General features: G+C 34.2%; 1 protein-coding gene across 1 annotated transcript; it reads right to left on the reverse strand.

The window, feature by feature from the left end:
- Nucleotides 1–350: 350 nt before the first annotated feature.
- Nucleotides 351–22712, reverse strand: LOC129228619 (kelch-like protein 10). The gene is made up of 6 exons (XM_054863301.1): nucleotides 22636–22712; nucleotides 20738–20926; nucleotides 19101–19295; nucleotides 13919–14027; nucleotides 11816–12148; nucleotides 351–623 (listed from the first exon to the last, which is right to left on the reverse strand). Exons 1-6 carry the CDS (start codon nucleotides 22710–22712, stop codon nucleotides 351–353), a joined length of 1176 nt encoding a protein of 391 aa, XP_054719276.1.
- Between the last annotated feature and the right edge of the window lie 391 nt (nucleotides 22713–23103).

The following is a 23103-nucleotide window of genomic DNA, read 5'->3' on the forward strand; positions in this document are numbered from 1 at the left end:
TATAAAGGAATTGGTTTATATTAGAATTCCGTTCATATGGCTCAATGTGAAATGAGATTCTACAAAAAATGCAGTAATAATCCAAAACTCTCATTACTGGACGCGCTAGGCACAGATTTAAAACCAACATGATGCTTAAAATGTGGAAACATATTGTTTAAAAATAATACATTTTCCGTTTTTAAGCAATGTGAACTCATTACACAAAATTATTTTCTTCAAAACATTATTTCACGACTAGTAAAAAGTAAAAGAAGAGCAAACATTATACTGAATAGAGTAACATAGAAATTTTCAAATATGCTTTTATTTGATAGTTAAAACTACTATTGTTCCACATCATCATCTGCTTACATCCTCAAAGCTCTGAATCTCTCCTCCACTTCATCCCCTGCAGAAGAACCTGTCTCTCTCACTAAGCATCTGGCTTTGTCAAACCTGATGAAATCCTTCAGGTTCTGAATCTCGGAAACCTTGCACACGCTGAGACCAGAGCGAGCCAAGCCCATCGGAGCAACAAATTTCCATTTCGGTTTTAATAAGTCATAACATTCGCAGACGTCTGTAATGACTTCATCCACGTCATTATAGCCACCGATGACGTAGATCTTATCTTCTAATATCTACAATAAAGAGAAAAAAAATAATATGCATAGAAGGCGATAACTTGTAAACTATGATACAGTAGAGTCTCCCTAATGTGAAACCGAAGTGTGGCTGATTTAAAAAAAAAAAAAACAGTGGTGGAAAAAAAAAATGCATCACCTGCGCCGCAAAAGAGAGTAATATATATCCATCCCGATTGCATTCAACACGAAGTCAAGCATCCCGTATCCCAGATGATTTGGGGATGTATTTCTGATCAAGGAGTTGGTGGGCTTCGCTTTGTTCAAGGAACAGTAAACGCTCAGGTGTATATTGGCATTTTGGAGGAGAAATTGCTTCCTACTATCGGGAACCACTTTACTTCAGTTCCAAACGTCATTTTCCAGGATGATTCTGCTCGGTGCCATAGGGCAAAACTGGTAAGTAATTATTTAAAAATCTTTCTCCTGCCAGTAGACTTAAATTGACATGGGGTTACGTAATTTCTTTTCTCTAAACACACGCAGGTTCAGAAATGGAGAAATGAGCATGGGGTCAGCAGTTATCTTTGGCCCGAAAACAGCCCCGATCTACGTAAACAATTCTCGGATTCCTGCTGTTAAATGTTTATTTCATACGTTTTGGAGAATTTCACATACATTCATTGTTAATCGGTCGACCAAAACTTCTCACATAATTCCGTTGTTGCGAAAATGCGAGGATGATGCATTTTTTTTTTTTTTTTTACCAGCACTGTATTTGGAACTAGAAAATAGCCCGTCAAGGTATGACGGGTGAAATTTGTTTCTCATTTGAGAGAAGCCATTGCCTGTTTGTTGATATTTTGATCGTTGAAATTTTAAAGAGCACTTTTTTGTTTGTTCATTCCCTGAAATGACACAGTATTCCAAGTAAAGCAGTTAAGTCACCGGATCCAGTTCAGCCTTGTCGCAATAAAGCCTTTCCCTGTATATCAAACATTACCAAAATATATCAAATTATCGTGCCGTTGCGTGAGTTTTATTGTTGGTGACGCCGCTATTACTCGATCATTCGCTATTATACAGGGTAGAGCAACTATATATATAGGGGCCTTTATACAGGGCGTCCCGTTTTATCCTGCAAGACCTCTATTTTCGCAACAATTAGTCCTAGATGCATACTTACAGATGCAAAAATGTTCAAAATTAGGTGCGGAGTTCAGACTTTGAAAGTTTGAAGCAAAAATAAAACAGAGTCAAAAAATACAAAACTTAACTTTTTATACGGAAATCCTAGTTCCTCTAACTTATATTTAGAGAAATAATCTCCATTGAAAACTATTACTCACATAAAAAGCTTGACATTTGTGCAACCAGAATTTAAGGAGATATTCCATTTCAAAGTTTTAAGAAACCATACAGAAGATGAGATTGGAACTTATCGCCCTTTCAGAAAAATGACAGGTTGTCAAAGTAAAAAATTGCGAAGCATTAATATTTTCATTGCTATTCGAAAATAAATACAAATGTTACGCGGTGATACGCCAAAACACAATACAAAACCTCGAACAATTTGAAAAACCACTCTATGCATACACATCATTTTAAACACTTGTTAACCGCTATAATTCCTCCCTAAAGGTGTTATTGACGGCGAGTGTAAAGTGGTATAAGTCGCAAAACGCTGCGTTTCATATCTTGGTGAACACTGGTCGAACTATTTGAAACTTTTCGTGTTGGAATTATTTTTCAATGGAAATTATTTCACTAAATATAAGTTAGGAAACCTAGGGCCCGTATGAAGGTTAAATTTTGTATGTTTAGACTAATTTTTATTTTCACTGCAAACTTTCAGTGCCTAAACTCTTCATCTGATTTTTACCATTTATGCAATTGAAGTGTACATCTAGGACTAACGGTTGCGAAAATAAAGGTCTTGCAGGTTAAAGCAGAACACCCTGTATTTATGAGGATGGGAGCGGGACATGTTTTTCGAAGGGAGATTTTTTTTTTATCCTGGCAGGATGTGGTGGTTTGGATTTGTCCGGATTATCGAGTGCCGAGTTTTTGATAATCTACTCTGCAAAGGCTACCTCAAGAAATTTTTAAAAGAAAAAAAAAGTAAAAATAAGGAACTAGGATCAAAAATGGAAAAGAAAGGACGTGGGGAAAATATTAATCGCACTGTGAAAACAATTCAGATACGCTACTGGAGAAAAAAATGGGCAGCTAAAGTGCGCAATTTCTGACAGCAACATACCTTGCAAAAAACCTTTGGGGGGAAGCATCCCTTATTGGATTTCACTAAGAAATTCGTGAAACAAAATATTATCGCAAATAGTTACAACGATAGAATTTTTCGAATTAAAATAAATAAATAAATAAATAAATAAATAAGAATAAAAAAAATAGCTCTACATGAAATTTTTAGCAATAAAACTGTATTTTCTAAAGGTTGAAGGGAAATATTGTTCATTTTTTCTAAATTTCTTTCATTCAAGCCTGATTGTTAAACCTGCGTCACTTGGCACAACTTTTTTTTTTCTTTTTTTTAATAGACCATTTAACTCCGGGGAAAGCAGCTAGCATTTTATAGCATTTAAATATATTTTCAGTTTTTAAAGGATTTTTTTTTCTAATTCCTTCGGAAATAAGTGTAGTAGAATAAAAATCTTTTCTTATAATTTTCGGTATATTTCGTGCAATCAGGTTTGAAAAATATGAAATGCATTCAACAAATTTGCGTTAGTTTTTAAATAATTCGTTTTTAGTTTCTATATTATTCAGGTTTAAAATTTGAACATGTTGAAAAATGATTCCTACTAATTTGCATTGATGTTTCAATGCTCCATATTTTAACTATGTGCATGAGGCATATGTTGCTTATTTTATCAATTTGAAATAGAAATAACTCATTGCTATTATTACTTTTATACTTTTATGATTACTTTGATAGTTTAAGATAGTTTTATTAAAAAATACCCGTTCTCTATAAAAGTGCTTGATGTTAAAAAAAATTCGTTGCTTTAGAAAATACAGTGTTCAGTTTGAAAAAAAAATGAAAATTATAAATACTATTATCTGTATTAAAAAATACTATAACGTTTTAGTTAACTTTTGCTTATTTTTAACCACTACCATTTTATTCCACTCGAGAAATATTATGGGTGAAAAAGAGAAAATGTTAAAAAATTATTATTGTTAAAAATTTGAGATAAATTATATTAGTATAGATCCTTTGCGTCTATGATGAAGGGAAAAAATAATTTTTCTCTTTTCTTTTACAAAAACGAAAACGTGTACTGAAGAGAAAAACCACTTTTCCTGCGCTGTGGCGCCATCTATCAACCATTTTTAAAGTAAAAACTAATTCAGTTATATTTTAAAAGAACCTTTCAGATTTTTTTCCTCATTTAATAAAAACTGCAACACAAAACTATCCGGAAAAAAACTTTCAATGATTTGAGTTATATACAAAAATTAGACAAGACTTTTTTTTTTCGCTCTTTAAAAAATTTACAATCGGTTAGCTATTCTGAAAGCACACTATACTGCATGTAACACGTATTTTAGTATTATTAGCATTATCAAAAAAATAATTTACAGCTTTTGAATGAAAAAATATTACCAGATTTCTCTATTGAAAAAAAAAAAAAAACAATGCCATGTTTTTTAGATTGCATAGGCGAGGAGGATTTCTTTTTTAGAATTACCGCAGATCGTTCACTTAGTTAATAATAGCTTCGTTAAGGCATTATAAATCTTTTGTCTGAAAATTGAATATAATTCTAAATGGTATACAAGTTTTTTTTTTTTTGAAGATAGGTTCCTTCTCACAAATGCTCAAAAATACTGCGTTGTCGCCGTGTCGCAAATGTGAGAGGCCCCACGACCGACCAGGGGTGCATACAGGGGGGATTATGGCGCAGGTAGCGCCATCAAAAAAAAAAAAAAAAAAAAAAAAATGGGGGGCGGGATTTTTTAATTTTATTCATTTATTTTTTTTAATATTTTTATTGATTTATTTTCGATTCAAATTATTTATTTTATTTTGTTTTCTTTTATTTCATTTATTTATTTACTTTCTGTGTGTGTGTGTGTGCTTCTATGACATTGGCGTAGCACACAACTTTTCTAATAAAATAATAATAATAATAATAATAACAATTAAAAAATAATTAATTATAAATAAATTTAAACAAAAATATATAAATAAAAAAAAATTGAAAAAAATATTTTTAAAAAATAAATAAAATTAAAAAAGAGAGGTAAAAAATCAAAATTGGAAAGAGGGTTGGGATTTTTTTTGGGGGGGGGGGGGGGGAATTTGCGTCATTAAACTTGGCGGCGTGGTGTGGGATGGGCACACCTGCCCAAGAGCCCACGACCAAAGACACATGAAGAGGAGGAAAAAATGCACATGAAAAACGTTTTACAGAGTTCTGTGTTAGACAAAAAAAAAAAAAAAAAAAAAAAAAAACCGTCGCGATCTGCCCCTAAACCTGTAAATTTTTTTCCGGTACGTGGCAGATATACAATTCACAATTAATAAATTAACATTAATTGATCTGATCAGCCACGAATCTATTAATTTTCAGCCCCCTGCAACAAATCTGTGCCCCCCCCCCCCCCCCCAGAGGCCAGCAGTGTATATTTGCAACGCTAAGAAGTCTTCGGGAATTTTTTTTTTTTTTTCAATTTCTTGGGCCTTTGGGTCTTCTAAGGACGTGTCCCCCTCCCCCCTGAGGGGTCTGTAGGTACACAGATCCAGGGCTGGATCTGATATTGGGGTTTTTAAGAACTATTTTTGTACGAGGCGTTTTCATGAGAGGCATCTCACATTTTATAGTGAAATGTCTTATTATAGTGCCCTTCGCACTCGCCTTAGAAGATAAGGCTTTCAAAAACCACTTAGACCCAACTTTCTATCATCTTCGGCATCGGAGCCAAAGATGAGCCATCCATCATTTTCTGCTTATAAAATACCATTCAGTCCTTCTCAATGCCGAAGAAGGTGGGCGACGATATTCATGACGCACACCCCTTCTTTGTTGGGAATGAGAAATAGTTCGGGTCTGTGGGCAGCTTTTCCCAAATACCGCTTTAAAATGAACGAAATTTTAGATGCGTGTCAGGTCAGGATCACTTGACTTTGATTAAAATATTTTATGGATCATTTACATTAGGATACATGTATTATTTTACCGAAAGAGTTAATAATAAATATTTGTACCTATTGAATGGCGTGAACAGGGCCCGACAAATTAAAATTGAGGCCCTAGGCCCACAATGATTTGGAGGCTGACTGAAGACTTTATAGCATAATGCAGAGGCTGATTTACAAGTTTGAGGCTCGCGGTTATGCATTTTTGGCGGCTTCTTTGTCTATCACAGAACTACGTAAATCATTTATCATGTGCATTTATTAATCCCGAGGCCCCTCATAATTTAGACATGTTAAATTCAATACTGGCAGAATGCATAAAAGTTCTCCATTAAGGATTTTTCCCCCTATTAACAAGTCATTACTTTTTTATAATAATTATTTTTTAAATGTATTTTTCGTATAGTTGTAATGCTGTGCATAATTCTCATAGTAATTTGGGGCCCCCTAGGAAGATGGGGCCCCTGGTCCAAGCCTAGTTGGCCTGTGCGGTAATCAGGCCCTGGGCGCAAAGTAAAAGACACCCACACGCACACACCGAAGAGAAAGAGAGAGGACATATTACAGCATTGCTGGAAAAATTACAAGAATATTTTCTGTAATAAAAACGTTCAAGTTAGAATTTGTAACTCACAAAGCTAATTTACAGAAGTTATTATAGATGAACTTTTAATATTTAGTATTCAATTTTGATTAATTGAGATTGCTTTTTGAGGCAGTAAAATTTGTATCACTGAAGCTGAATGACTTGCTTCCGTCGTTACCTGGATAAATTTGTTAGCATTGTAAATTTGCTTTTTTTTACCATTCGAGTTCAAGTGAACTTAGTATGTAATTAGGAAATAACAAACGCACAAAAATATAACTACTATAATTAACGCATATTGCTTTAAAGTTCGTTGATTTTTTTATTATTATTTATTTATTTTTTTGTATTAAAGCTATTAAAGTAATTTCTGTTAAAGTATTACTTTTGCTTCGGTCGTTACCTGGTTACATTTGTTGGCATTATAAATTTGCTTTCTTTTTTTTACCATTCGAGTTAAAATGAACTTAGTATGTACTCTTAGGAAATAACCAACGCACAAAAATATAACTACTATAATTAACGCATATTGCTTTAAAGTTCGTTGATTTTTTTTATTATTATTATTATTATTTTGTATTAAAGCTATTAAAGTAATTTCTGTTAAAGTATTACTTTTGCTTCGGTCGTTACCTGGTTACATTTGTTGGCATTATAAATTTGCTTTCTTTTTTTTTACCATTCGAGTTAAAATGAACTTAGTATGTACTCTTAGGAAATAACCAAAGCACAAAAATATGACTACTATAATTAACGCATATTGCTTTAAAGTTCGTTGAACTTTTTTTTTGTGTTAAAGCTATTGAAATAATTTCTGTCAAAGTACTAATTTTGCTTCCGTCGTTACCTGGTTACATTTGTTAGCATTATAAATTTGCTTTTTTTACCATTCGGGTTGAAATGAACTTAGTATGTACTTAGGAAATAACCAACGCATAAAAATATGACGACTATAATTAACGCATATTGCTTTAAAGTTCGTTGAAGTTTTTTTGTATTAAAGCTATTGAAATAATTTCTGACAAAGTACTATTTTTTCCCCTTTAGCCTTACTGCTTTAAATTGAATTTCTTAGAGGATAGGGCAAATAAATACGATAGAGTTGATCTGCATTTTCCCTCAATATAGCAGTTTACAAGGTTAGTTGGGTGCAGTTGCATCAAAAATTACACGAGTTATCAAGTAGTTTAATAATATTTTAGACCATTACTCCTAAGCGTCTTAACGTCATTAATGTTTCACTATCATGAATTGCCTCCCTACTCGTTGAGATTCTTGCTTCTACAAATGGCTTTAATCTCAATCGTAATTGTGAAAAACGTAAGTTGAATTCACAATGTCAAAATTCAAAATTAATGCAGATTTCGTAGTTTTCATGGAATGAAATCAGGGGAATTTATTAGCAGAAGCTCGTGATGGAATGGGTCGTTTCCTTCAGTCAAAAGTACTACTTTTAGTCACTGAGGAGATTGATAGAACACGCATTAAAAAAAAAAAAAAAGACATGGAGCAAGAAAAAAAATTTCATTTTTCCAACACATAATTTTTAATTAATATTTTAAAATGTCCGATTTTGAAAATGAGGCGTGGTCTTTATAACGTCGCAAATGATGTACTTTGGCGCATCAGTCTACCGCGTATGCACGTTATGAAAATCAAGAAGCGAATTAAATATTGTGCTCTACGCTTGCTATCAACCATATCACTGCCAGTACTCGTGAGTAAAGAAGCGAATTAAATATTGTGCTCTGTGAATGTGACATTTCATAATTTGTGATGTCATCGGCAGAAGCGTAAACAATGAAAGCGCGCCGATTAAAGCTAGTAATTGTTAAAAAATACTAAACTTAGTCAAATTATTGAAAAAATGGTCAGATCCTATGCTTTTAAGCATGGACGTTCAGGAAAAATAGTTTTAAAATTTCGAAACGACCCCATTACTTAAACCCATGTAATTGAAATTAAATAGGGATTGACAAATTGTTTCGTTGAAACGGTTATTTCGTTCCATTGATATTCTCTGTAACGGTGTTTCACTGCATATAGAAAAAACCTTCAATGAATCCTACGTCTGTTAAACGAGTTTCTTGTTAAACGAGTTTCGGACAATCGAAGTTCTAACGTACTAACTTCAATGGAAAAAACTCAACAAAAAATTTACAAAACGTATTTACCAACTGGAGGTACATAAATATCCACTCCTTTTGCTGCTTCAACAACAATTTGTTTTATTGACATTTTATGAGTTTTAAATTTCCGGTACTCGGCGAAAATGACCTGAACGAAGCCGCTTTTTCTTTTCCAATTTAGTTTGAAAAATATGGTCCAGCATGGCTTCGGATCTTTCCTGTTCAAAATGGCCGCTTTAAATGCCATAAAAACAGCCTATCAATCATTCACTTCATTTATTAAAATGGATTTGATGAATTACCTATCATTTTACGGCAAAAGAAGAACGCGAGTTTTGGAATCTTCCGTAAAGCAAAACATTTATCAAACTTAAGAAGGTTGTCATACCATATAATAGGCTTTTGAGTGAAAAAATATATCGGGTGCAGAGAAAGTTAGGATTTCTAATTTTCGGACATTTATAAGCTTTTGGACACATTGAGAAAAGTAATTCGCTGGACCTATTCGAAAATATAATATTTTAAATTAAATTAAAACGCTGTTAATAATGGTCGTTGATTAAGATTTTTAAAGTTAGAGAAAGATAGGGTTTCTAATTTTGAAGCATTTACACGCTTTTGGGATAGATAAAAATTATAACTCGCTAGAAATATTCAAAAGTAGAATATTTTAAAGTAAATGTAAACGCTGTTAAGTATAAACAATAAACTAATAATAAAAGTTGATAGTTAAGATTTTTAGATACAGTCGGACCCTGATTTAAAAAATTCATCGGGACCAAAACTTTTATACGTTAAATCGGGGTGTTCGAAACATCGGGGAGTGAAATATTTTTTCAAAAATTGCACTTAGCCTATCTAAAAGCCAAAAAAAGTAACTGCGAAAAATATCCATAATTTGAAAAAACAGACTTTTTACTCAGCGTTCCGTGACTTATTACACTAGTTAAGTTAAAGTTTTAAAGTACTGTGTAATAAATATTTGATAATTTCCTTGATATTTGACACGAAGTAGTTCTCCTCTTACTTTGTTAAGCATACACAATAAACTAATAATAAAAGTTGATAGTTAAGATTTTTAGATACAGTCGGACCCTGATTTAACGAATTCATCGGGACCAAAACTTTTATACCTTAAATCGGGGTTGTTCGAAACATCGGGGAGTGAAAATTTTTTCCAAAAATTTCACTTAGCCTATCTAAAAGCCAAAAAAAGTAACTGCTCAAAAATATCCATAATTTGAAAAAACAGACTTTTTTACTCAGCATTTTGAGACTTATTACACTAGTTAATTTGAAATTTTAAAGTACTGTGTAATAGATATTTCATGATTCCCTTGATATTTGACTCGAAGTAGCTATCTTTTTACTTTATGGCGAGAAGGAAATACTGTGTCATTTACAGCCTGCTGCATGAGGTATGTTTTTAGTTTACATTCCATGTAAAGCATTTGAAAAAGTAGGTTTTAATGGGAGTTTCATTGCCGCTTTCCGCATCAGAATCGCTATTCATTGGTTTCCCTCTCGCCCATAAAAAACTGCTGATCCCAAGAAAAGTCGTTTTCTGCTTCGGACAGTATAAGTTAAGTCATTTGAAAAACAATCCAATATTTCCTAACTGAAATTAACAAAAAGAAAAATAATTAATTTGAACTTTGACATCTTGCATTCAAATTATGTTTTTCGCAATCACGAGTGTGTGTGTATGTAGGCGTGCGTGTTTGTGGGAGGGGAGGGGGGTATGTTTGTGTGTGGGGTGTATGTGTATGTGTGTTTGTGTGTGTGTGGGTAGTTGTGTGTTTCTATGGGGGGTATGTTTTTGTGTGGGTGGTTGTGTGTATGTATGTGTTTGTAGGTGTGTTTAGGTGTGTGTGTGTGCGTAGGTGTGTGTGCGTGTATGTGTGTAGGTGTGTGTGCGTGTATGTGTGTAGGTGTGTGTGCGTGTATGTGTGTACGTGTGTGTGCGTGTACGTGTGTGTGCATGTATGTGTGTGTAGGTGTGTGTAGGTGTGTGTGCATGTATGTGTGTGTAGGTGTGTGTAGGTGTGTGTGCATGTACGTGTGTGTGCATGTATGTGTGTGTGCGTGTATGTGTGTGTGTAGGTGTGTGTATGTGTGCGTGTATGTAGCAACGGACGCAACCTGCAGACTGTTTTCGCTAGAGGAGCAGCATCGTGAGGAGCCGGTCGACGGTGGTGCTGCAGAGGAAGACGGGGGGGGGGATAAAATCATAGCACATCAAAAACCAGTCAAGTAAGAACAATAAGCAATCGTGATTGCTCAAAAAGAAAAAAATTCTGCTGTTAAAATAATTCGTTAATTCGGGGTTTAATATTCGGAAAATAGGAGTTTTTGCTTTCAAATTCGCTAAATCGCGAAATTTGTTAAAAAGAGGTTCGTTTAATCGGGGCCCGACTGTACTTTCTTTTATTCTTAGCGAAAGAAAAAAAATATTTGTATTAAATTGCGTATGTGTTTATAACATAGATCTGATTTCTTAACTGAATTATCTTTTTTAGAGCAGAATAAAGCAATATATATAATAGACGATGCATTTTTTATTCAAAAACTACAAAACGTAGAACCTTTGAAATGGAACTCGTCAAAGGATATATGAAGATAGTTAAAAAGGTATATGAAAATAGTTGACTTTTAAAGTAATGTCGGTGTAACTAAAGGATAAAAATGAGTTATTTATTATTGTGACTAAATGTTGCAACTTTTAATATTGGTTTATTCAGTGTGCGGATTATATTAATGAAACTTTACTTGTTATTTAATGACTTACCTATTTTAAACGGTTTAATTACTTTTTTGTGGATTCATTTCTTTTCTAATCGTTTAATTTTATTATTTGGTTGATTTTTTTTATTAATGAGTTTTTTAGTTTAATGGCTCGTTTTGTTTATAAGTACTTAAAAACCAAAATAATGGCCAAACAAGTAGTTTCAATATAAATTTGACTAGCGCGACGACGATAAGAAAAACAATCACAAGGATTAAAAAAAAAAATAAAAAGGAATGTGCCTAGTTTAATCACAATAACGGAAAACTACAGTTAGGTTAATACAACTAATTTGCGGTATACTGTAAAAAAGGATATGTATTTCTATAAAGAAGTTACCCCTCAACAGCAAAATTACTCTTCGGCGGTTGCATGGGTTTTGCTGGAAACCACAACTGAGATTTTAAATCATATTTCTCCACAGTTGTCCTAGACCTAGGTTTAATCTCAAACTAGGATTGAGATTAAACGTAGGTTGAGATTAAACCTAGTTTAATCCCCAAAAACGGAAAACTACCGTTCGGTGAATAGAACTAATTTGCGGTATACTCTAAAAAAGGATAAGTATTTCTATTAAGAAGTTACCTCCACAGCAAAATTACTTCTTGGTCGTTGCATGGGCTTAGCTGGAAACCACAACTGAGAATTTAAATCATATTTTTCCACAGTTGTCAGACGCTTTATCCCATCAAAGCCACCAATAGCGAAAATGCAGTTGTCGTAGGCAGCGCTTCCCAACCCAGACCTGCAACTGAGCATGCTCGGGAGCAAGAACCACTGGTCGTACTCAACGTAGTAGCATTCAACAGAGCTCAAGAACTCCACACCGTTGAATCCGCCCATCACAAAAATTCGGTTTCTGAGTACTGACGCAGTGGCATCACTTCTGACTTGGTGCATAGAAGAGACGTATGTCCACTGTTGAAAGAAAGAGAAATGTGATTATATTTGCTCAACTTTTTATAGGACCGTGGTGGCCTGGTCAGTAAGGCATCGCACTTGTGACCGGATGGTCCCAGGTTCAAGCCCAGCCGGTCAGCAAATTAGAAAAAATGAATTTTACAGGGGAAGCAAAGAACACCAGGTTCAGTATCGTAGTCTACATGAAAGTGTCATCTTCTGTCGCTCGTAGAAACTAAAGCATTTGGCTATTGGCTTGCTGTTTAGTCCAAGCTTTGAGCGTTTACTGTTTCTTCCCAGACCCCCCCCCCCCCCGAAAAACTCGAAATTTGTCACTTAATGTCTTTCCCATGTCAGCCCCTCAATTTACTTTAAAAGAAATTTGAAAAAACACGATGCAGTGTAGAATTTGAGGCCTTTTTCGTTAGGAAGAAGTTTCTAATTTTACTCACACATTTTCCGTCTAGCAAAAGAAAAAAGAAATTTTCAAAATACAAGTCTTATTCAAATAAGTTCTACTTGTCCTGCTACATACTTCATCCAAACATTTTTAAGCGTTGACTGTTTGCATTCGAATTTAGTTAAAATCCTCCTCTAAGCGCAATATCTATAATTGCTTTCACTTTTGTTCATTTAGGAAAAGCATGACCTGACAACAAAGCAATTCTTTAATTTTATGTATGTGTTGGAACGCCATTTAAAACATTTTCATACTACATTTTAATAACAAGCTCTTCTGAAACATTAAACAATATTCGAGCTCTCACTCGACAAGAGCTCATTTCATCGCTAAATATCGATTTCAAAACGGTAAATTCTGAACAAAATGTTAGTCCAAATACTGATTTTGTTTATACGCATACGTTCGTCACTACATGTGTCAACTGCTACTAGCCATTGATAAATGACTTTGTGCTTTAAAGGGTTTTAGAAATGGGAACAAGTAGTGTCGGTGTTTAAAAAGCGTTAAAAATGCCGCGCATCATTTGCAGGGTAAAAATATATTTGACGGCTTGAATCGTTTCAACTTTTGGCTCTTGCAAATGTATTCAGCCATGTGATGTTATTATGGGTTTGAACATGAACTGTTACTTTCTTTAATTGCAAATATTTCTTGCATATATTTGCTTATACGCAAGTTGAACATTCATCGCAACGTTAATTTTGAAGAATTTTGAAAGCTGATCTTCTCAAAATTCTTGTTGATTTGAAAGTAACTTCCATGAAACACAAGAGATATCGGCCGTTATCATATATAAGTAGGTACTGATGCTGCCTGGAGAAGTGAAACATTAAAGAATACTAGTACTCATCTCTCATCTAAAAATTGTCTGACGTAACAAAGTACATAACATAGCATTATTGTTTCAAATAAATTTTGAGTTAAGTTTTCAAGATGATTTGAAAATTTGTAATTAACGTTTAAAAAATAAGAAAATCGGGTCTCCGCAGTATTTTTTGCTTGTTGACGGTCATTTTTCTCATTTTTTCTTCTGCCTATGTTTACATTTTTTTTTTTTAAGTTTTTGAAACTGAAGGAGTAGTTTGTTTGACTCTTGGTTCATTCCCTTTGAATTTTCCTCTCATTTATATATATTTGGTGCATTTTCGATCAGTGGCTCCAATTTTACCTAAGCTAATGCTCAGACATTCTTCAGGACACGCTAACAGACAGCATTATTGATATTTTTGAGACAAAACGCAATCTGAAGCAATTTCTAACATCTAAATTAATCTAAAATTACGCGAAATAATTCGATACTATGTCCGATCTAATCAAGAACTCACTTGTTTCTGCTTGATATCGAAGCATTCCACAGTTTGCAAACGATTATTTCCGTCGTAACCCCCGATAGCGTAGATTTTATCAGACAACAAGACGGCGCTCAGATAGCACCTGGAAAACGAGAGAGATGTTTATACAGAGAGAGAATATTTCCAACAAAGAGTGTTTGTTCTAAAGCGTTAAGATGATTAAAATTTAATTGCATTCGAGGAAACTTGCTATTCAACGTGCCAGCTATCAAAGGAGCGTTTGCAATTGAATATCTGTTGCTGCCAAAGGGAAAATTAGGTTGTTTCCGAAATTTCTTTTTCAAGTATATTTTTTTTTTTTTTTTTTTTGAAGGAGCTTGCTTGAAAGCATTGGATTCAACCATTTGAAAAATAACTTGATAATGAAGTGTAATATTTAAAAAAAAAAATATTTTAATCGGTGCGCAGATTCAGTTTAATTTTTTATGGTTCTGCACTTGACATCGCAAGTGAGAAAAGGCCATTCACTGATGCCAATAGAGCAGAGCTCAATATTTAATTCGTTTGTTAATTCTTATGTAGAACCATTATTGTGGCCTTTTATTCTCATGTACTGGCAACGTGGTTGACATCAAGCGTAAATATTCAACGCGCCAAAGTACATCACTTGTGACGTCATAAAGACCATGCATTTTTTTTTAAAACCGAACATGAAAAAAATAAATAACTGCTGAGAAAATAAAGTTTTTCTGGCTCCATGTTTTTCTTTTTTTTTTGCTTGATCTATCAATTTTAGTGGGTAAAAGTATTACTTTTGACTAAAGGAAACACCCCCATTACGTTATGAGCTATTAGCTGAAATGGTAGTTAGATCTTCAAGAAAGAACGTTTAAGTGAAGAAGTATAAAACTTTATGGAAGCATTTGAAAATTCTGGTTGATTATTAAATTTTAGTGAAGTTACATTAAAGATATATATGAGGTGAGAGAGAAATCGTTAACATTGATTGAAAAAATATTAATTTAAACTTACATTTCCCGACAGAATACATTTTTTTTATTTACACATTGCTAGCAAAGTGTTTTAGATACATTTTGATAATTCACTGTAAAAAAATTCCGAAACGTTACTGGTTATTTCCGTAGAACGTCTCGGAATTTCACACGTTTTCACCTATTTCCCCGTAAAAACAAGTATCTTCACAAAAAAGGTTTCCTGAATCGCTACAAGTTGCACGCGTTCAGACTTTTCACTGCTGTGTAAAATATTTTTAGCAACCAGTTTAAAGATTGAATGAACGTGTTTATTAAGTGTATCGGCCTAAGGTTGCTTACGCCTGTAAAGCTTGACTAAGCTCCCAATGAGAGCGACAAAGGCAATGGATAGCTACATCTTTGCAAGGCAGGAATTGCAGGCAAGAGATATGCTTGGTTCCATCTTGCATAGCTGTGGTCGCTCTGATTTTTATGGAGTCTTCTTGATAAGTCAGGAAGGTTCTAATCAATAACACTAAACCTACTTATTTTTCTAGAAGGTTCTAGAGACATCGAATGGCGTTAATAGGGGAGATTTCGCACTTCTTCAGAAAGTTTCAAGATTAAATTCAGAAAGGTTACTGACTTTTAGCGGAAAACGATCCTGGTTTTTCCAAGATATTTGACTGGAAGAAATTGGGCACATCAGCTGCCTATTATTTTCCAGGAACGTTTCTGAATCGTTTTTACAGTGTTCAGACTTGGAGCATTGATCACAAATGGAAATACCATAACGGGATTCGCTGTAATATAATCTTTATACTAAGTGTTCGGGTGCACACTGGCCGTAATAAATATATCTTTAATACTGCATTCTAATCAACGTTTCTTTTTTAGAGATATACCTTGTATTACCTACACTGTAAAAAAATTTAGAAACGTTCCTGGAAAATAATAGGCAGCGATGTGCCCAATTTTTGTTAGTAGTATATCTTGCAAAACACCAGGAACGTTTTCCGCTAAAAGTCAGTAACTTTCCTGAAATTATCCTTTAAACTTTCTGAAGAATTGAGAAATTTCCTCTGTTAAAGCAAATCATAAACTCGGAAACCTTCAAGAAAAATCAAGTAGGTTCAATGCAATTGACTATAACCTTCCTGATTTACCAAGAAATCTCCAGTGCCTTATTTGCTCTCATTGGGAGCTTAGTCAATCTGAACGGGCCTTAATGGTACTAAAGCTGATACACTTAAAAAACACGTTCAGTCAATTTTTAAACTGCGAAGTAAAAATATTTTTCACAACAGTGAAAAGTCTTCATTCGTCCAACTTGTAGCAATTCAGGAAACTTTTTTGCAAATGTGCTTGATTTTACCACGGTTACCGGGAAACACGTGAAACCCTGAAACGTTCCAAAGAAATAATCAGCGACGTTTCGGAAATTTTTTACAGTGTAATCATGAAAATTTATCAAACATAACGCTGTGGAAGTGAACTCCTTCTTCGTTCATACAAAGTCGCATTCCTGTACTTATTTTTAATAATTTTGTGCCAAAGAATAGCTTTCCTAAAAGGAAGGTCTCCGAGCGCGTTTAAAATTCTTAAATAATTACGCTAGAAAGAAAGAGGCAGTGAAAAAGCAGAAGAAAAACTGAAGTTACCTTCGTTCGAACATATCCGGCAAACATTCATATGTTTTAGTTGTAGTATCAAAACAAAAGCAAGTGTTAAAACAAGTGTTTCCATTGCTTCCTCCAATAAGATAGATTTTAGGTCCATCTGAGACACATTTGTGAAACACGCGCGCACCCACCGGATTTTCTGGGTTTACCTAAAATCAGAAGCGAAATTACACGGATTTAAATCTCGAAAAATAATAATACCAAAAATTAAAAAAACGAACAAACAAACTGCCGGTATTCACATGGATGATGCCTGTATTTAATCGTATATTCTGCCATGCAAACAAAACAGTTACTACATGCATACATTTTCGATTTGAGTGTTTTACAAAGTATCTGTCAACTTTTAACCTCAATCCGAAAACCTTTTGAATAAAAAGGTTGTTCTTGTAGATAAAGAATATCTTTGCTAGGAAAGACAGGTAAAATATATGAATTAAAAAATAAAATTCAGAAAATTCATTGAAAACAATCCGTTTAAATGTGCCGCGTCTACGCCCCCCCCCCCTCTTTTTTAAGTGGTGGGGGAGCAATATCCTTTATCTTAATTCCTTTAATAAGAATTTTGAGAACTAAAGTAATCAAAATCTGATCAATATTTTCGGAGATATTTTAAAAATTGTTTTCAAAGGAGTTCGATAGGATTTTGTTTTTAAACTGTTAAGTATATTCTCTGTTGTGTTTAGATTTGTTAACGGTGGTGTAATAACTAAAGGTAACAAGTCTTTTCGTCTTCCAATTTAATGCTATCCGTTTTCTTCGACCCCTAAGTTAGCTCATGCATGTAATCCTTAAATACAGTATTATAAATTAGTAGGCCAGAAGGATAAGAAATGATTCGAAGCCTACGCAGTGTAGTTAAGCTAAAGCGTTTTATTCGATTTGATCTTGTCTGGTCTAATGTAGCTTAATTTTTAGCCTATTTGAAAAATTCAAGTTGATATCAGAACTCAATAAAATACGCAAGTTTTTAAAGGAAAATGTTTGGGAATATATTCACGTATGTGCTGAATATTCATGTATGCATTTTAAGTAGCTTCATTTTAAACCTACTTGAAAAATTCAAGTTGATATCAAAACTTAATAAAATACGCAATTTTTAAATGGAAAATATTTGGGAATATATTCAGGTATGGGCTGGACAGCAAGAACACATTATGAAACTTTTTTAAATGGATAATACTACTCCTGCAGGAGGAACAAAAATATTTTTGCAACGATTATGATTACGACTTATTCCATACAACAACTAACCATTTAAAAAATTTAGTTCTGTGATTAACCAAGTGAATTTGCTTTTCATACATTAACGCACATTTATAATTCTGTTCACAAGAAGTGTTGGCTGTTTTCGAAATATGGAAATTGATTTAAACCGTGCCATTCGAGTTTCTTTTAGTTCTTTATACTGAATTACAGACTTACTTGAAAACAGCTATTGAACTGTTATCCCATTGTATTGCTTGCCTATGGGCTTTAGAGCACTGCAGTAGAAGAAATACGTCAAGGAGAGCCCCAACATACGAATTGAAAGGAATCAAAAGTTTGCGTTGGGTGAACCCGATATGCTAGTTCGTTGCTAAAAATTGTCGAGGCTTGGTCGAGCGCTAAAGGTTAAAGAAAAATCTAACCAGTATTAAGTATTGTTCAAGAATAAGCATACTTTTTGTAATTTTTCAATGTTTGCAATATTTGAGAAATTTTTTTTTTTTATCCACACTGTGCCCGGCTTTAGCCGTAAAAATTAATCGTCATCTGTTTAAAAGCTAATAAATTATTGATGATATAAAATCTATACTAAAATTAAGCTGAACGTCTGAATCTCTGTCTGTTACACGCATAGCGCTTAGACCGTTTGGCCGATTTTCATTGAATTTGGCGCAAAATTAGTTCGTAGCGTCGCGGTGAGCACCTGGAAGCGATTTTTCGAAAATTCGATTTTGTTCTTTTTCTATTCCAATTTTAAGAACATTTTATCGAGCAAATTATGATGACATGGAAGATTGAATTATCATAACATGGACGAGTTAATTTTCTCAACGTGAGCCCATAACATAGGCGGGCAAAATAACATAGCAAATTGGAGAGAAATTCAACATCTATTGATATAAAGGCCAACCAAATGACCTTTTAATTTTCTAATACGGGCAAAGCCGTGGGGGTACCACTAGTAATTACATAATTTAAAAGTAGAATGGTAAAGCTAAGACTTTTAGTCTCTTAACACTCTAAGAATACACCCCCCCCCCCCCAGATAATAATTTGAAGATTTAATCTCTTACCATATTCCAAGCATCCATTTGGTTGTCATAAACTTCAATGATGTCAATGGGTCCCGTGATGCTCCAGCCTCCGATGCCAAACAACAGACCTTGGGGATAACGAGGCGTAAACAGGGACAAATCACATGCATTCAGATTGTCTGCATCTTTCAACTCGTTCAAGAAATATTTGGCTGCTAACTGTATGTAGGACCTGCACTGTTCGTCTTGGAACACGCGCGGATCGTCCATTATCTGTTGGAACTGATTGACAGGTAGCAGCGGAAGTCTAACGCACTTGAGCATTTGAGGGATATATTGGAGTCGATCTGGGTAGCTGAAGCGGCACCAACGCTTGATGGCAATCCACACGTAATATTCGCCCTGTATGTTTAATTGGTCGTCTTGGAGAAGGATCTGCAAGGCTTCGGGGGACAGTTCTAGCATTTCTTCGCTATCTGTCATTACTTTTCTGAAGTTTAGTATAGCATACCTAAATATTAAAATTAAAATGCAAACACTTATTAAAATTATTGATGAAAAGCAGTTAGCAGGCACGCGTAACAGAAGAAACGTTCGATTGCTGTAACCCCCTTGTGTCAAAAACTAATGAACAGCAATTCACATGGGGTACAAATGTGTATCAAATTTCGTTCGATTTCATGCTGCAGTTTTTGCTCGAGAGTGGCCGCAGAAAACCAGTCACACACATGCAGACGTACACACAGACATACAGACATTTTCCAAAAATAGTCAAAATAGACTCAACACACCTCAAACCGTGAAAATACGTCACAATTTTAAATTGCTGGCGATTCCAGTTCTTTTTTTAATGTATACAGGGTGTTCCGGTTCAACCTGCAAGACCTCTATTTTTGCAACCGTTAGTCCTAGATGCATACTTAAAAGTGTAAAAATGTTCAAAATCAAATGCAGAGCTAAGTTGTTGAATGTTTGAAGCGGAAGAGGAATTGAACCAAAAATTACAAGATCTAACTTTTTGTATGGGCCCTAGGTTCCCTAATTTATGTTTAGGGAATTAATCTCCACTAAAAATTATTACTAACAGAAAAAAAATTGACATTTGTGCGACTAGAACTCCAGGAGATATTCGAGTTCACAATTTTAATAGACCATACAGAAGATGAGATTGGCATTTATAGCTCTTGCAGGAGAATAATAAGTTGTTGAAATAAAAAAATAAAGTATTTTTATATTTGATTGCTGTTCAAAAATAAATGCAAATGTTATGTCATGATACACAAAAACACACTACAAAACCTCAAACAATTTGAAAAACCACACTCAATGCAAACATATGATATTAAACCCTTGTTAACCACTATATTTTAAAAGGTGCTATTGACGACGAGTGTAAAGTGGTGTAAGTCACAAAACGCTGCTTTTTATATCTCGGTGACTATTGGTCGTATTAATGCCAAACTTTTTTTTTGGGATTATTTTCCAATAAAGGTTATTTCCTAAATTGTGTAAGTTAGGGGACCTAGGGTCCGGATCAAAATTTATTATTTTTATTTTTTGACTCATTTTTAATTTTGCTTCAAACTTTAATATCTTAACTCAGTATCTGATTTTAAACATATTTGGAATTGGAAGTATGCATCTAGGACTAATCGTGGCCGAAATAGAGGTCTTGCATGTTGAAAAGGAACACCCTGTATATTAGATGTAAAAGAAAGTAAAAATTGAATTATAATATCGTAAATGAATTTTAGTATGTCAAAGAATAATTTTATAATCTTATTCGAGGGGTAATTACCGTTTGTATCATGGAACTGGGGATTATGTTTTTTCTTTCACGACTTTATAGAGATGGTTCAGTGTTTTAACTATATGTGGGAAAAGACATAGGAATTTATGTACCCTGAAAACGCCAGGTTATGAACTAGTTTACAAATAAGTTACATAACTTACCTCTTTGCAGCTTCTTCTAAATCAGGCATTAAGTACTCTTTACCAAATCTCCACACACCCAGGCAGTTTTCGGGGGTAAGACTATCCACCAAAAACTTTTTACAACAATCAATCATGCTCAAGACATTGAACTGATCCGCTGCTGGTAGCAGTTCATTCACATTATCTGATGTAACAGTCGTCTTGCCACTATAAGCGTACCTTATAATGATTTCCAATGCATCAGAAGAAATATTTGGAACAATTATAAAAGTCCTGCTTTCCGGTATTTTCCCGTCGCCTATTTTTTCTCCAAGTGCGGTTGTAAAAATTGTTCTGAAATAAGAACTGCACAAGGTCATGACAGTCCTGTGGACGTAGAACAATCCACCATCTTCGGTTGCTAAAACTGCATCGCAATAACTACCTTTTTTTCTCATGCATTTTAGCTTGAGCAGAATTGCGGGAAATGCTTCGATGTTCGCGGATGCATCCTCAATTTCTGGGATTTCCATGTTTGTCACGAAAGGATATTTTTTGTAAAAATCTATGTAATTTTGCAATGTATATGGTTTGTAGTGTCATCAGGATTGCGAAATTGGCATCTGTTGAATTAGAAAAAATATAGTTTATCGTTCAAGTAGCTAAAGGATAAAATATACAAACCGTAATAAATACATACGACTACGACTAACAATGTTTTTTATTAAAATTTATCTTAAAAATTAGATATTGTATAACGAAATCCTTGTAATGCGCATTTTAAAGTACAGTAGACCCTTGTTTTACGCGGGGGTTACGTTCCACGGAAATGCCGCGTAAACCGAAACCGCGTAAATTGAGACCTAATAGTAGCGTTAAAATAGATAAGCACCGTACCGAATAATACCGTAATGAAATACCGTAAAGGAATACAGTAATAGATAGTCCGTAGATAAAAGAATACTTCATTCTAGTGATGACTAATTGTATAATAAGTTTAATGTGTACTTATATCAATTTTTATGCACAATATGCTTAAAGAAAACATAAATTAATGTCGTGTTCTGTTTATAAAAAGGAGCTGGCTATGATAGTTTTTTGATAGTCATTAAAAATTTTTCTCAGTAATTCTTTGCAGATCATTAACGCCATGATCACTTGCGTCGTTTCCATGATAGAATCTTCCTTCACTAAAAAATCAGAAAGATCATTTCTATTGTCTGGGAATGGCTCAAAATTTTCAACGTGTTCGTTTTTGGTTGTGTGTCAGTGATGTCGGTATTCTCGTAGGTTTTGTCCTCCTTTGTCACTCCTAAAAGCTCTTCTTCCAGTGAGTTCTGAATTGTGTGAGTTTAATAACTTTACTTTTGGAAAGAGCTTTGGAACCAATCGCATAAAACGTCTCCAGTAGCCCAATCCCAATTATTAGAACGCCAAAATGCAGTTTATTACGTGTAATCTGCAATATTTAGGAGTTTGGATTTTGAAATAGGGGAAAATGTTAGCTGTTTGCATTGCCGCATCCACGTAAAATCGAAACTCATCCGCGTAAAATAAAATAAAGGTGTCAAATCTTAAACCGCATATAATCGAAACCGCGTAAAATAAACCTGCGTAAAACGAGGGTCTACTGTACAAACGTATCTAAACTTGAAAAGTTTCACGCGTAGAGCTAAGTTGTTACTGTTCTAATATCGAGAAGTGACTCACTGACAGATTTCCAATTATTCGCTAAATGGCATTTACAAAAGTGGGCAGAGTGGGACAGCTGCACTCTTTCGAAAATATAAAATAACTTTTAAAAGTAAAAAAAAAAGAAATTAAAAAAAATGTGAAGTATTCTGCTACACTTGAACCTGTTCCAAATGTTCTTCAAACGAATACGCTATGGTTCGGGCACAACTAACCTGGCAGCTTCGTAGCGCTGTGATCAGTACCTGCATAGCCTAAACACTGCTGCTAGATTAGGTTTGCCCCGACTATAGACGTAATCAAAGCCAACCAGTATAGTCATTATATTTTTGGAAAGGCGAAGGAAACATAGTATTGGGCCCGAAAACATTGCAAATTATATTTGATATTAAACTAGGGAATTGCAGAACAATTATATATCGATCTGACAGTCGCTCGTATTACCGACCGACAAACGCATAACGGTATGAGTTCATCAGACAATTCGTTGAAATTGTGGAGAAGGTCTCTTATAATTCCTTACTTGGATTCCATGAAACATCTCTAGAAGTCAGATTTTCTGCAAATAAATAGCCGGCGTTTGTTCCTACTTCTATCTGAATAACATGAAAGAGGTTTAATTTGAAAATGGGAGGAAAGTACCTCGAGTAAAATTTTACGACTTGGCTGGGGTTGAAGAAAAACTGTGATACAAAGCATAAAACGGGGTTCTC

The sequence above is a fragment of the Uloborus diversus genome, chromosome 8 (assembly GCF_026930045.1).
Source record: "Uloborus diversus isolate 005 chromosome 8, Udiv.v.3.1, whole genome shotgun sequence".
NCBI lineage: Eukaryota > Metazoa > Arthropoda > Arachnida > Araneae > Uloboridae > Uloborus > Uloborus diversus.